The sequence below is a fragment of the Ostrinia nubilalis genome, chromosome 12 (genome assembly GCF_963855985.1).
Source record: "Ostrinia nubilalis chromosome 12, ilOstNubi1.1, whole genome shotgun sequence".
Taxonomy (NCBI): domain Eukaryota; kingdom Metazoa; phylum Arthropoda; class Insecta; order Lepidoptera; family Crambidae; genus Ostrinia; species Ostrinia nubilalis.
The window spans coordinates 14099979-14114900 of NC_087099.1; the positions used below are offsets into that span (position 1 = coordinate 14099979).

A 14922-nucleotide genomic window follows, 5' to 3' on the forward strand; every position below is an offset into this window, starting at 1 on the left:
TTGGCCGTCAATAGTAGACAGCAGATAAAAGTTGGCTTGTGCTACAATAACATCGAGACATTGGTATTTATTGATATCACATGTTCCTCGTGATCTGTCGAGGCTGCCTGCTTATTAATGTGATTTACAAAGGCGTGTTATTCAAAGTTACTTTATGAAATCCTAATGTAAAAAAGGGTTAAATAAATAAGTTTACAAATACAATGGCTGAATCTTCATCTCCTAACTTTAGCAAGTAAGTACTTATTTAAAAACTGTATTTAATTACATTTAATTAATTAAACAAAATATGATAAGGCCGACTACAATCTGCACATTAGCTGAGCCGAATGGAAATGAATATTCTTTACTAATTGAACCGGAAAAACCTGCGACCATAGCGCCCCGCCCCTGCGCTGCTGGAAAAAAAGAAAACTATTTTTTTTTCTTATAATAAATGTCAAGCAGGTTATCTCGAAAAAGTTGTAATTTGTGTAAACAAACAAAGAAATTAATTAATTGGCTCAATTTATCAATATTGACTTAAAAATCAAAACAAATGACTCTAGTTACTGTTTTAATAATAAGCTGACGTGTGTTGACAAAATATCAGAAAAGAATCAGGTTTGTTTCTTGTTTTTATTTTGGCAGAAATTAAATTGAATAATTAATTCTCAATATTTTTAATATCAATTTTACTGTCCATAGTTTTCCCAGCACGTCGTCGGGCACAGTTCACGCTGATGAGGGAGTGATTTCTGTAGACGTTTCCAAAGAAGATCTAGTAGATTCCATCGGAGAGATGTGCGACTCTTCGATACCTCCTGATTTGATCATGTAAGTGAACTGTTTAACTACCCTGCTTTTTGCAGGGCGAACTAACCTGTATGCAATGCACATAGGTCACATTTTTATAATGACAAATCTATTGCACTTAGCATTACCAGGTTTGTCTCTTTTTTCATACTTTTGTGCAACTTTTACATAATGTAGGTAGGTTAGGTTAGGTAGGTAACAGATTATTTTCCAACTGGAATAGATTATAATTCAAATTAGAAGATTTAAAAACTAATATTAACTAAATCCATTTAATTCCAGGTCTACAGAAGGTGCCATGGACCAAGACGATCCAACAAGACTTACTTTAGCCTATGAAAACTTGTACGAACTGCCTAGAACTATTGTGGAACGATTTGCCGACCATATCAGATATTTGGACATCAGCCACAATAAGATTACGTAAGTTAACGTTATTGTTAGAATTTTTTTTAGGTCTTTAGATCACAATTATTCATTCATGCAAATGAAATTCAAGCATTTCTTTATTGGATTTTCTTTAATATTCTCAAAACAGTACACAGACTGTTTTTTCTAGTAGGTATCTATACTTAATATTATAAATGCGAAAGTAACTCTGTCTGTCTGTCTGTCTTGCTTTCACGCCTAAACCACTGAACCGATTTTGATGAAATTTGTCATAGAGATAGATTCCTGGGAATGGACCTATAGTTTTTATCCCGGAGGGACATGCGCGATAAAGACAAAATTCCACTCGGGCGAAGCCGCGGGCGGAAAGCTAGTAAGTAATAAAGCTTTATAATATTTTTTGTTGACATTTTCAGGAACTTGGATGCGCTGGTGCACTTCAAACATCTGACGTCATTAATTGCCGACAGTAACCCCATCACAGAAAACTGCTTCCTGCCTCCACTGCCCAAATTAGAGCTGTTGTGGTAAGATTCAGTGTTAATTAATGATTTGAATAAACTGAACAGTATCAAATTATTTGTTTGTTGCATTTGCATAGCCTAGTTATTAAGTAGATGATTAATTTGTTTTTATTTACTTAATATGACGTCGCCTACGATAGATTACATTATTTAACAGTATAGTAGTACATAATGGAAAATTACATTTTAAAATAGAGCAATTGGAAGCTTTCTCAAAATGTGAAGTTCCAATAGACTTTTGTAATGTTTGCATCTAAGCAAGCAGACTGAACACGTCATGTTCTTTCTTACTATAATATTGTAAACGTTTCTGTTTTTTACAAATAAACGTTTGAACTTGAACTTAACAAATATTCTATTTTTAGGCTAAACCACTGCAAAATTGCATCCCTCTACCCGTGGGTGGGTAAGCTAAAGGAATCATGCCCCAATCTCCAATATCTGTGTCTGATGGGCAACCCTGCTGCACCCAGCTACCTCAATGGCGGAACATTCTATGAATATCTACAATACAGGTAAATATTGATCCTCAAGCAACATTGAAAAACTTTAAATTAAGTTTTAAATTAAAAAGGTTACTCATCATCATCATCATTATTTCAGCCATAGGACGTCCACTGCTGAACATAGGCCTCCCCCAATGCTTTCCATGTTGATCGATTGGTAGCGGTCTGCGTCTAGCGCTTCCCTGCTACCTTTACGATGTCGTCGGTCCACCTTGTAGGTGGACGTTCCACGCTGCGTTTTCCGGTACGCGGCCTCTTTCTTCATTCCAGAACCTTTCTGCCCCTCAATGCCTGAAGACTAGAGTGTACAACCAATGTGTGTTACCAGTGATAACTTATGGCTCAGAAACGTGGCCTCTCACTATGGGCCTTATACAGAAGCTCAAAGTTGCACAGCGTGCTATGCTATGGAGAGGTCTATGCTTGGTGTTTCCTTGCGAGATCGAATCAGAAATGAGGAGATCCGTAAAAGGTTACTCATGTTTAATTTTTTTTCTAACTTTCAGACTTTTCGTCATCTCCCAATTTCCAACTCTCAACCACTTGGACGATCGTAAAGTAACTGAGGACCAACAAATCGAAGCTCAACGTTTATACAAGAGGCCATTTCTGGAGAGACTGGTCAAGCCAGGGTCCGGAGGCTTGAACAAGCTGGTCAACTCCACAGTGTCCTGGGGCAATGTGCAAGGTAAACTCGCTTCTATTTTGGGTAAGGATCGGCAAAATAGAAACTTGCTGATATAGTAGCTACTCTCAGATTTTTAATTCCAGTCATTAAGTTGACATTCGTCATAAAGTTTGTGTCTAATCAAAAAGGCAGCTATTTCTAGTGGTTATGAATAAGTGATGTTGTATTTCTATGACCCAAATGTTAATATTAATGACCTGAATTAAAAACTGAGGTAACATTTTGAACTGTTATTTAACCTCATCTTTATTCGATTTCGAATTCGCTCAATATTAGATTAAAAATATTTTTACCTATGAAATAGTAATACGAATAATAATAATCATCTACGCTTATATTATACCTAATCTTTAGCATTCTAGATAAGTTGTGATAAATTTTGAGACTACTGAAATTCCATTTATTAGTACACAAAAAGGGTTTAATTTACCCTTTTTATTCATAGCTAATAATAAATAGTCCCAACCATCAAACATAATTTAATAAAAGCTTGTATATTAATAAAGGCCGTGGATATTATCTAGCTAGAAGTACAAATACAGACCCTCAAAAACTAAGTGAGACAGTGAGTTAGTTTTCTGTACTTTGTCATTAGTATGACCTTTTGATATTTATCGTTATCTGAGATTTTATAGGGCTTATAATAATACAGTTACCTATAAGCGTTTTTAACATATTAATAATTGTCTAGTTGTGTATATTTAAACTCTTTGAATACACTCTATTTCAATATCTATCGAAAAAGACTGTTCGACAAATAAATTACTTGTTCCATTCTTTGTATAGACCCAATATACTGAACTGTCCTACCCGTGACATTGACAGGGGGGCGCCACCGTCAATGCCAGATCGCTGTTTCCGATTTTTGCCATGTTGGAAACTATATAGTTGAACGATGGTGGCGCCCCCTGTCAATGAATTTGGTGGGACAGTTCAGTGTAGGTCATCTTTAAAATCGAATTTATTACGTATACTTACGTTTAAAAATATTATTAATTAATTTTAGTTAGTTATAAGCGGTTGTGAATGTGTTGTTGATTGGTGAATTTGTGTGCAATATTTAGCCAAACATTAATTCCCTCAGCTTTAAAACAGAACAAAAACAGAAAGCCTAAACTTTTGATTATAATATAAGTTTATCTAAATTTGATACCATATTTACAATTTTTTATTTATTTTATGATACAACAAAATTTTTATAAACAAAAAATTGCTAACTGTTCTTAGTAAGAAGATTATAACTCTTTTCTTATTCAATACAATATCATATTATAAAAGTTTTTTATATACATATTAAATTAACTATCTTACTTCTAATATTAGTATGTGAAACTTGCTCTCTATACAGGGTGAATTTTTGAAACTGGTAACAAACTACTAGATCCAAAAAAGTGTGAGTGGAGTCGTTACAATACAGGTACCTATATTTTTGGCAGCTAAACGATTAAGATAATACTCCACTGCCATATCTCAAAAATCCACCTTGTAACAACAATATTAGCATTTTAAGCATTTTTAAATAATAGTATACCACATAGCGTAAGAGACGGGTGGGTAAAAATATAAACAGTTCACTGTTCTGCCAACCAACTCACCCTGTATGTTTAAATAATTATTACCTTTTTAAAGTTTATACTAATCAAGTTGTTTATATGAATAAATCATTTTAAAAGTTTTCAAGAGTTATTTTTCACGTCTGACTAAAACATATTAAACTTAATCTGTCTCGCTAATCTAAATGATCTAAAAAAGTAATCACTCTAAAAGACCTGTCGATAAAGTCTATCGAAGAGAAAATAGTTTGTCGAGTAAAACTGCGAAATGAAACTCAGGGAAGGTTTAAGAGTTTATTAAAAAACATAGTTAATTAACAACTTAAATTGGACTTATAACGAAAGAAAAACGAATACGAATCAATGAAAAAATGTCCGCATACAATATGAATATGAATTGAGTCTTAATACTTAGTCAGAAAGTTAGTTCAAAGCAGTAAGTTTAAGATTTTAAACTTTCGCGTTCCATTTCAATTAGAATAGTGAGACACGGGTCTTAAGCAAGAAACGTCAAGCCGTAAGTACATAATGTAACTCATTAATAAAAGTCGCGTTAAGACCCGTGGTGACCCGTGTCTTACTATTTTAATTAGCAGTAAGTTTCAATATTCTGTGGCTTAGTCGAAAAGCGAAGTTTTCCAAGCGGTGAGGTCGACCCGCTGTATGTCTTCGCAGCCGACCTTAGGGTTGCCAGACGTCTCCAACTCGAAGGCGCGTCTTTGTACATAGGGAACATTCGTGTTGTCGCAGATGATGCGAGCTATAGACGCTTTCTTCAGCTCTTGGAGTTGGTCTGTCGAAAAATCGAAATATTTAGGTCGTTATTTTGAAATGAAACTCTAGAATGAATCTTCTCTTAACAATAAATTCAAGTGAATGGTCCAAATATTGAACAAAAAATGCGTCAATCGATCCACTGCTTTAGTAGGTAGGTACTTAACTGAAATCGATCGACGTGGTCTTGGTTGTCCAAAGAAAATACTTGATATATTAAAATGAGGACGTTTATATTGACGCCCAATTTCAGCTAATAGCAATTCAACTAAAGTGAAAGCTTATGATTAATAAATTACCTGGTGAAAAAGAATGAGGCATCTCGCTATTGTCATAAAAATATCTATCGCCGACTCTTGTCCTGTAGAACTGCTCGCCCACTATACATTGGAAGGTATGCCCGAGGATCGAACCCTGGACCGGGCGCTCCATGGCTCCTCCCACGAACAAATCCACGTCATCCACGCACTCGTACATTTGGGAAAGGGCGTATATTCTCTGGAAAGAATAGCATCTCCCTTGAATTAAAAAACAACCATACTTGGGGATTTAAGAACCATGTAAGATACTTGGATGTAAAGAAAGGGTACTTACATCTTGAGATATTTCCCCACTCAAGTCTTGAAAAGTCCGGGCCCTCCAAAGTCCACATAGCTCTCTGAAGACATACAAAGACACACAGTGAGTTTATCCTAGATAATTACGAGTATAATAAAACTAGAAGAGCGTCTGAAACCTCTTTACATCAAAAAGTAAAGAGTATTAGAAGAAGAAGATTATCAGTACCTGTAATCATTATACGATGCAATGCCATGATCTCTGCCCCTCTGGATATCCATTGCGACCAAATCCAGACCCCAGAGGTTTCTTGATTTGAACAACAAGTTGCTGATTTGTGAGGAACAGAAAGTGTCTGAATCCGCAGCGCTCTGCGTCAAAATACCACGGACCAAGTCATCGAAAGATTCCGTGGAAGATTCTAGAAGACTTGGGTTTTGATAGTGGTCGCTTATTCTGGAAATGAAAAAGTAATAAGCAGTAGAGGGAGAATAAATAGAGATGTCAATGACTGTTTGTGTATTTGTTACGGTCAAAGTGATAAATGTGAAAATTATGAATAATCGCCGGTTATTATGAATAATTACCGCATGATTTGGTAAATGTGATTAATATGAGGTCATTTATGTGTGTATAAAACTAAATAGGCGGCTTAGGGGTGGCCCAAGGGCCACCCCCGCCGCACCTTAACCTATTTTACAAGCTTTATATTGACTTCACTTGTTAGTATGTGTGGGACAAATCTTGCAACTGAATTTAAGACCTCTTCTCCTCAACCGATTGAGCTGAAATTTGGCATACTTATGTAAGTACGATGACAATGCAATGTTATGGTACCATTGAGCTGGTCTGATGATGGAGTCAGGTGGTGGCCATAGGAACTCCTAAACGAAACGGCGGAACCTCATCGAGTTTGGGTTCGTTGGATTTGTCTTTTTGAGCACTTCAGTGCTAGATGATCTCCAGGGCTCTGAGATTGAGATACAACTAAAAAGTGTAAAATAAAATTATAATAAAAAAAAACTTTTTTAAAAACAAGCTTTATTCTGAAATGCAGTTGTACTAAAACGAAAAAAATAATAGTATGCTAGGTTTAAATTAATAATTTCGAAAGCTTGTAGCGCAAACAGAAAAAAAGAGTAATAAATTCCATGCGCGATACAAGCTTTCGACATTATTAATTTAAACCTAGCATACTATTATTTTTTTCGTTTTAGTACAACTGCATTTCAGAATAAAGCTTGTTTTTAAAAAAGTTTTTTTTTATTATAATTTTTTCACTTTAAATCAAAACATTATGTTATAGGCATCATGGAAAAGTAATATTATGCAAGAAACATTCCAAACTCATTATGCCAAATTATATTAATATATGATATCAAAACGTTCAAAAGTTTGGCTGTACACGAGCACGTACACAAAATGTTGTTCTCTTTTATGAAATTTGTTAGTACTAAGGTTGAATTATTAAATAATCACTGTTAAATGTGATTAATTTATCACTTTTACCACGACTGTCGGTAATTATTCATAATAACCGGTTATTATTAATAATTTTCAATTTATCACATTAACCGTAACATATTCGCAAATAAATAAGTGGAGGTTTAAAACACAACCTACACATAATTTAAGGAACTCATGCCCGTTTTCACCATCAATCCCTGACTTTCAAGTGTTTCAAGTTTCAAGACCCCTAGGAAAACAAAATTCCTGTTGTTTTACCACAGGGGTCACTTAAAAATTAGGGGTTGATGGTGAAAACGGGCATAAGATTATTTAGACTCAGTTTTATATCAACGTATACCCCATAAGAGATCATCACAGGGCAATCGGTCCAGAATCATCAAATTTACCTGTGGGCATAAGCAGCATAGTAGTTTGAAGGGCAAGTCATAATGGTGTCAGGAATTGTAGAATGAAGGAACCTAAATGCGCCTGCAGTGAAGCCGTTGATGATTCCAGGGTTGACCTCCTCGTTGTAATCATGACTATAGAGTGTAGATGGCGTTATATGGTAGTACCGTAGGTAGGTTTCACCTGTTGAATGGGAGATAAGTATTGCTTGTTTCATTTGAGTCTACAAAACTGGTAGTAGGCGTATAAGCAGTATAAGACACAATATTTAGGTACATAAGTTGGGGTCTATTTCAACAGTAGGTATATTACGTCGATATTTACCAAAATTAGAGGGGAGCCACTCCTGATAGGTGATGTGCTGGATCTCTGCGATGACGATCCTCCTTGCCTCTTGGTACAGCTTCTCGTCTGTCCATAGAGGATTCAGGGTTTTGAGGATATCTGTCACACGGTTGTGTTCCCGAAGGAAGAGCGTGTGTAGCATCGCTAACGTTGGAGTTTGGTTTATTCTACCGTCACCTTAAATATAAAGCTTGTGGTAGGTATTTCGCAAGTATTGTTTGGAACAAAAGCTTTCATACATTGTTAAAGGAATTTCATATTACCAGCCAAATAGCAGGGCTCCGAGATATTTCGCAAATCGCACATAGCCGTCTTGTCATCTGCAGTCGGCAGGAACCCTCGTTTGTTGTAGTCCTTGTATCCTTCCTTCAAACGGCCGCCTCTCTTGCTCCTCAGTTTTGAAGCCAACTTCTTATCCGAGCCGTAAATGTTGGAACCATCTAAAAAGCTGGTTACTGTGTTCATCTGAAGAAATTTAAAATGTTTGCTCCATCTTTTTAAACTACATGAACACAAGAAACACCTTAATCCATCGAGATTGCTATCTCTCTCTTACTTATTGTGACATCAATTATAATTACCTGTTCCGCATATCCCAAGCTACAGTCGTCTCTAGGAGTTGTGATACTCCTGACAAAGTTCAGGCATTTGACACCATAGTATCTATAGAAAGCATCGGTTTCTGGCACCGTGATAGGAATGCATTTGTCGTTCATCCACTCTGGTGGCAATACGTCTACGCCGTCCCCTATGCAGCAATGGATGCCTCCATTGTCTGGAATATTCAAATTTAATTCTTCGTAATTTTTGGGAACTGTTTTTGGGACAGCCATGGAAAACTGAATTTTCTGCAAAAGTAGACCTTTACAAGCAACCTAATATTCAGTAACAGATTCTGGAAAGTGTGGTATGATTAGGTACAATAAATTGTCAAGTTTGCTCTGCTACAAAAACTTACCAGTGACCTCCATAATCTGCAAGGATATGTCATGCGTGATGAACTGCCCCCACTGCATGCTCAGATAGTTGTGCACGCGGCTTGGTATTGCCGCGTCTGCGAACAGGCGACTGGACAGGACCCTCGGGTTGGGTAGAGCTCTCCCACTCTTAGCTACCGGCATAGCGTGTATTCCTGTAAAAAGCACTATTCATGGCATGCGTACGCGCGTTTTGCCTTACATATTCAGCCATAGAGCGACCTTGAATAATTTCTGTTATATCGTATTGTGAGATCCCTTTGAGCGTAGTAAATATTGTTATTAAGTTAGAGTTAGTTAAATTTTGTTTAATTAAACATTTGTTAGTAAACCCTATTATAACTTATTATAAGTCACATGTCCCTTTAAAGTTCCCTTATCCCGGTAACTTCCCGCCCCGTCCTATTTCGTTGAACGACCACTTTCATCCAGATTGTGTCAAAACCCCGCCTGTTTACCTATGGTCATTAAAACAAGTGCACGAATCGATTGCTCACCAATACTTACGACGCCATAACATCGACACGAGCGGCCATTATATGGGTCAAGGCTGTTTTGTTTTGCACACTAGGAAGGTAGGAAACTATGCGCGCCTCGAATATAATGGTCGATCGCTTTATGGTGGGAAGATTTACAACTCGACTGCAGCTGACGCTTCCCACGGGTTGCATGCTTGGAGTACATGAATAATGTGTTCTTAGAAAAAGCGTCGACGTTCGTCATAAGCTCTGACGCACCTGCACCATTAAGAAATTAACTGAAGCAATTAAGTTCTTATTTCTGTTACCAATTAGTGGTTTTTAGCGCCCTGGGATGGTTTGCAAAACAATTATTCAAAGTTCAGCATTTGCTAAGAAAACGAGAATCTTTAAAGGAAAAAGTCACAAAAGGACATCCATCGTGTCCTGTTGGCGAGCGCATCTTCAAGTAGACTTCATCCCACGGTAGAGTCGTTAGACAGACTCTGCTCTGATTATGTCATAGGTACAGAATTTATGTCGTGATTGAAGTAGGTAATAAAAAAGAAATGAAATTAAATGTACAGACGGTTGGAAGTTCTCCACAGACATAGCTTATCTCTAAAGTAGACGCACCGTCCGCGTACCGTGGTGTAGCGATCCTGATGAAAGGGGCTCCTCGTCTGCCCCAAGCTGGTCGAGCCACGTTGTTGCAGGTCCCATCGATGGTGCGGTACCGGCTCTTGCTACAGCGGACGCTGACGGGCTTACAAGAGATGCCGTCGTGCCTGATCACCTGGTGCTCGAGGAACGACATAAATGTGTTTGGAGTTACTGTAGAACTGACAAAAGTTATTTGTTAGACTATTGCAGGCAAGATTCAAAGCGTTGATGAATGCAGCTAACAACATTACAGCTATTTTGTATGCTATTTTCATGCCTAGACTTTAGAAACAGGTAAGGTAATCACAGTTTTTACGGCAGCTACAATTTTAGGATAGCAGAATTACCTTGAACACAGCTTGATCTGCAACATCTTAGTAGTCATCAATATCTCCTGAGACGCCTCGGATGCCTTCTTCACATCAGCAGGAATGTTTGCGGAGAAGAAGTGGTGTATCGCCGGAGTGCAGTGGTCAAGGCAGACGCCATTTTTGACCAGCTGGTTTCCACGTAGAATGGTGGATTTGGACAGGTCTCGACCACACTTCACGCATTCTGTTACTAGTTCTTTAGTTATTGGACCGTCTTCTTCTGTGAACATAAAATTCTAATTCTGAACGGAGAATTAACATAGGAACTTGATTTGATGTAGGTTTATGGACTTTGGGTATCACCATCATCATCATCAGCCTCTAGAAGTCCATTGCTGGATATAAATCTCTTGACCTCACAATATCGACGCAGACTTCCCAAGAATCTTCTAATATTTATTCCCTCATCAGTGGTTAGTTCTTTCGATAGAAATTATTAGTTACAAGTACAAGCATCTAAAGGCTGTTTCATTATCGTGTCCACATTGTTACCTTAGTGTATTTTAGTTACAAAACGAGCGGCGACTGACGATCCTCGTGTATTTCCCAATTTTTTACGTGTGTACGTTGCAATGTTACTTATTGGTAATGTAATGCGTAAGTTATCTAATCTATTAATTACGTAGAAATGGAAGAACATGGTGGCGTGGCGTGTCTGCTAAAGATGTATTTCAGAACTAAAACGACTTGAAGTTTTAGAGAATGTGCAGTCGCCAGCACATCATTGTATCAAATTTTGTATCTATTAAAACTACATAAGATTACATTGTGTTAAAATGTAATAAATTAGATTAAATATAAATAAAATAAAAAAGATAGGTAGGTATTATTACAGTAATAATCTTTATTATTCTACTAGCGGCCGCCCGGCCGCGACTTCGTGCGCGTGGATCCCGTTTTACCCCCTTCATCTATCTTACGCGGTTTAGATTTTTTCATACAAATGTTTTTTCCCGCTAACTCCCGTTCCCGTGGGAATTTTGCAATATCCTGTTGTAACTAAGCTTTAAGTTTACTAAGGTACCTGCATGCCAAATTTCAAGCGTCTAACTTAAGCGGTTTAGATTTTTCTTACAAAAGGATTTTCCCGCTAATTCCCGTTCCCGTGGGAATTTCTTGTTGTAACTAAGCTTTAAGTTTATTAAGGTACCTACATGCCAAAATTCAAGCGTCTAACTTAAGCGGTTTAGATTTTTCATACAAAAGGATTTTCCCGCTAATTCCTGTTCCCGTGGAAATTCCTAAGTTTACTATAACCTGCCCAGGAGTATGAAGAATAATTGTACCAAGTTTCGTTAAAATCCATCGAGTACTTTTTGTTTCTATAAGGAACATACAGACGGACAGACAGACAGACAGACAAAATTTTTACTGATTGCATTTTTGGCATCAGTATCGATCACTAATCACCCCCTGATAGTTATTTTGAAAATATATTTCATGTACAGAATTGACCTCTACAGATTTATTATAAGTATAGATTATTTTTGTACAGTAAAGTTACTCGGGTTTTAGTAATCTCCATTTTCTGTGTAGGTTAGAGGATTAAAATGTAAGAGACCGTTATCTATGTATTTTTCTGCATGAATGAATGTTATGATTCACCGATAATAAATTATAATGGCTTGCATTAAATTATGTAATGTAAGTAGCTGCTATTTTCTGATAAGTACTTAAATAAATGGTTGCCTAGTAACAGATCTAATATTTGATACACCTTTATTTTTTAAGCCTTTGTTACACCACTTTGAAAAGAATTTGAGGCTACATACTCACTTTTGGGCTCCGTAGTAAACAAGTCCTTAATGAAAGACGTCGTACCACTTAAAATTGGACTTAGAGCAGGAAACAATTCTTCGGTTAAAAAGTCCCAGCCCAGACAACCACTCGTACCACTAATGGCTAAACTAAAAACAACTGTTATGAACACTACACTGTGATTGTCATTGAAAAAGTTTGAAACCCACATGTTGCACTAAGGTCATACTCCTCAAAACAAAATTTCACTGTTTTCACTTTTCCGCCAAAAATAATTATAATTAGTTACAACTCTATTTCTGTTTTTTTTCTCACCATAAGACAAGAAAAGGGTTAGCGAATTTACTGGCAGGATTAATTTCGAAAAACCCGCGAAAGACAAGAACTTTTTTTAAAGATGACGCTGTTCTCATTCGTACTTTTTTTTGTTATGCACTAATAAGGGTTTTTCGGCCAGCATGCAAAAAGGAAAAAAAAATATCTCCGTGCTCGATTAAAATTAAAACTTAACTGAATAAAAAAACAAATTGTGTAGTTGGTGCTGGCTTATCATGTCACGTTCGTTGCATTAGATTCGAAGTAGAAGAAATTCAAATAAAAGTGGTTAGGACATGCTTTACCATTATGCAATAGTGACTCTATCTATTGGATAAGTTGCATAATATTAACATTCCTCTGTAACTTGTTTCATTAAAAAAAGTAATTTTATAATGTAGGCAAGTTATCAGTAAAAACGTAGTTTTATTATTGTACCAAGGTTATTAGTAGGTATATTACTTCCACGTACGATCCTATTTTTCAATGACAGACAATAAACGCTGCTGGTTAACTAAACAGTTTTAGCCTGTAAATGTTTTGTGATAAAAAGTTTAAAAAATAACAAGCTAATTACAAAAAACAGTTTATTCCAAAGCGACAAACTTAAGTATGTACATTTTGTGACAACAAATACAATATCAAAAATATTTTTAATCTAGAACTTATGTCGGACTAGACGTGTTCGATGGCTAGTGGTTATAAAATACAATATTTCATATTTCTTAGGGTAACAAACAGAATGAGGTAGATAAGCACAGCGCTATATCTGTGTTATATAGTCCCATAATAACATTATTTATCAATTAGAATAGAAACGTCTGTAGCCAAAGTGTTAAATTAGAGGTAGCGATTTCGACATCGAATCTGTCATAAATATTATTTTGTTAAGTTCTTTTATAGATTCGACGTCACAATCGCTTTCTATTACGAAATACACATTTAAAGCCCGTTTTCCACCGCTAAGAGGAATGAACTAGGAATGTCTAGCAGAGTCTTCGTGTACATAAAATATCTTTTCCACCAAGAAAGAGTTGATTTGATAAGCGAGATTTTCCACTATTTTTGCCCTCTTTGTCATTTTCGCTCTCGACTCTATTGGTAGGAACAGATTTATGCATTTTTTATTGCGAGTTAAACGGAGTCTTTAATAATTATAATGGACTCGCTTCGCTCGCGGTAGAAAACCCGCTTTAGGCCTTGTCCAGGAGGGCGAATTCGTCGCGAATGTCTTCGCGCAAACACGAGCGTATGTAGTATGGTGCGCTATACGCGCGAATTTTCAACTCGCATTTTCAACAAGGCCTTGAGCTCTACAATCGTCATTTGTTACATAGCAACGTCTCGTTATCACCGTACATCGCACCTAAATAAGTAATTTATGTGTTAGAATGTCAGTTGATCCAATTGATTCCAATAAGTATCGCTTCCGGGCTTTTAATTGAATGTTTTGCTCTCCTAACTCAAGGTCTAGAAGATCTACTGCTTATCATTCCCCTTTGAAAACCAAAGAATAGGGATGTTTCCTGGGTCAAAAAGCAAGAGTTTTAATTAGTCCGTCAGTAACTTATCAAAAAATACTCTACACGTATTTTTCACTTTTTAAAAATAATGAAAATTTAAAGAGATAAAGCGCGCCAAAGTTCATAAGAAGAGGCCCGTGACGTCAATGCTTGCATAAAAGTGCCGCACGTTGTGACGTCGTGCGGAACTTCAACGCACCATAACTATGTAATTACTTATTAGATTGACAAATAAAAATATATGTGTCCAATATTTTTTGATATTAAACATGACGGACTAAAAAAATTTTTTTAGGAAACTAGCCTATTATGACTTTTGAATATTAAAATTACTAAGAATAAATACTTCATTTAATGTAATATTAAGATACATTTGTGCTTGATCACAGTCGTGGTAATTCATTGGTCTTTGGTAAAGCCTACATACCCATATTATAGATATTTGATTTGATATAAATACCTAAATCTAGAACTAATCTTTCACATTTATCTTAAAGTTAATTACCTAAATAATATTCGTAATAATAATACAACAGTATACTTAAAATTAGTACAAACATGTTATAACTCCAAAATTAAGTCCTTTCATGATGGTTAATAGCTTCATAAAAAGATCATTATAGACATTTATTAATTTTTGTTTGACTCTACTAACAACATTAATTAGTTGTTTGGTGAAAAATACTTTAACGTCTTTACGAAACTTTAGGTTACTAACTACAAGTACCTAATTTATATTTTTAACTGGTATAGAAGTCTCATTCAATGATCTCATTTTAACTTAACTAATCACATTATTAAGGCCACAAATACAAAATAAAATACTAAATGCGGTTTTGGTTAGAATAGATGATACGTTCAAATAAA

The 14922-nt window shown here is 36.1% G+C and overlaps 2 protein-coding genes across 3 annotated transcripts; one reads left to right on the top strand and one right to left on the bottom strand.

The window, feature by feature from the left end:
• LOC135077001 (leucine-rich melanocyte differentiation-associated protein-like) lies at positions 1-4578 on the top strand. Of its 2 annotated transcripts, none has more exons than XM_063971587.1 (6): positions 1-235; positions 688-816; positions 1078-1218; positions 1602-1712; positions 2075-2224; positions 2722-4578. In XM_063971587.1, the coding sequence occupies exons 1-6, from the start codon at positions 204-206 to the stop codon at positions 2957-2959; spliced, it is 801 nt and encodes a 266-aa protein (XP_063827657.1). In that variant the 5' UTR covers positions 1-203; the 3' UTR covers positions 2960-4578. The 2 variants fall into 2 exon arrangements, with proteins under 2 accessions (XP_063827657.1, XP_063827659.1); XM_063971589.1 differs by lacking the exon at positions 1-235 and adding an exon at positions 444-603.
• Positions 4579-5053: 475 nt separating this feature from the next.
• Positions 5054-8761, bottom strand: LOC135076579 (peroxidase-like). The gene is made up of 8 exons (XM_063971012.1): positions 8572-8761; positions 8254-8455; positions 7970-8167; positions 7645-7828; positions 6017-6244; positions 5825-5888; positions 5530-5728; positions 5054-5249 (listed from the first exon to the last, which is right to left on the bottom strand). Exons 1-8 carry the CDS (start codon positions 8704-8706, stop codon positions 5074-5076), a joined length of 1386 nt encoding a protein of 461 aa, XP_063827082.1. The 5' UTR covers positions 8707-8761; the 3' UTR covers positions 5054-5073.
• Positions 8762-14922: the final 6161 nt, after the last annotated feature.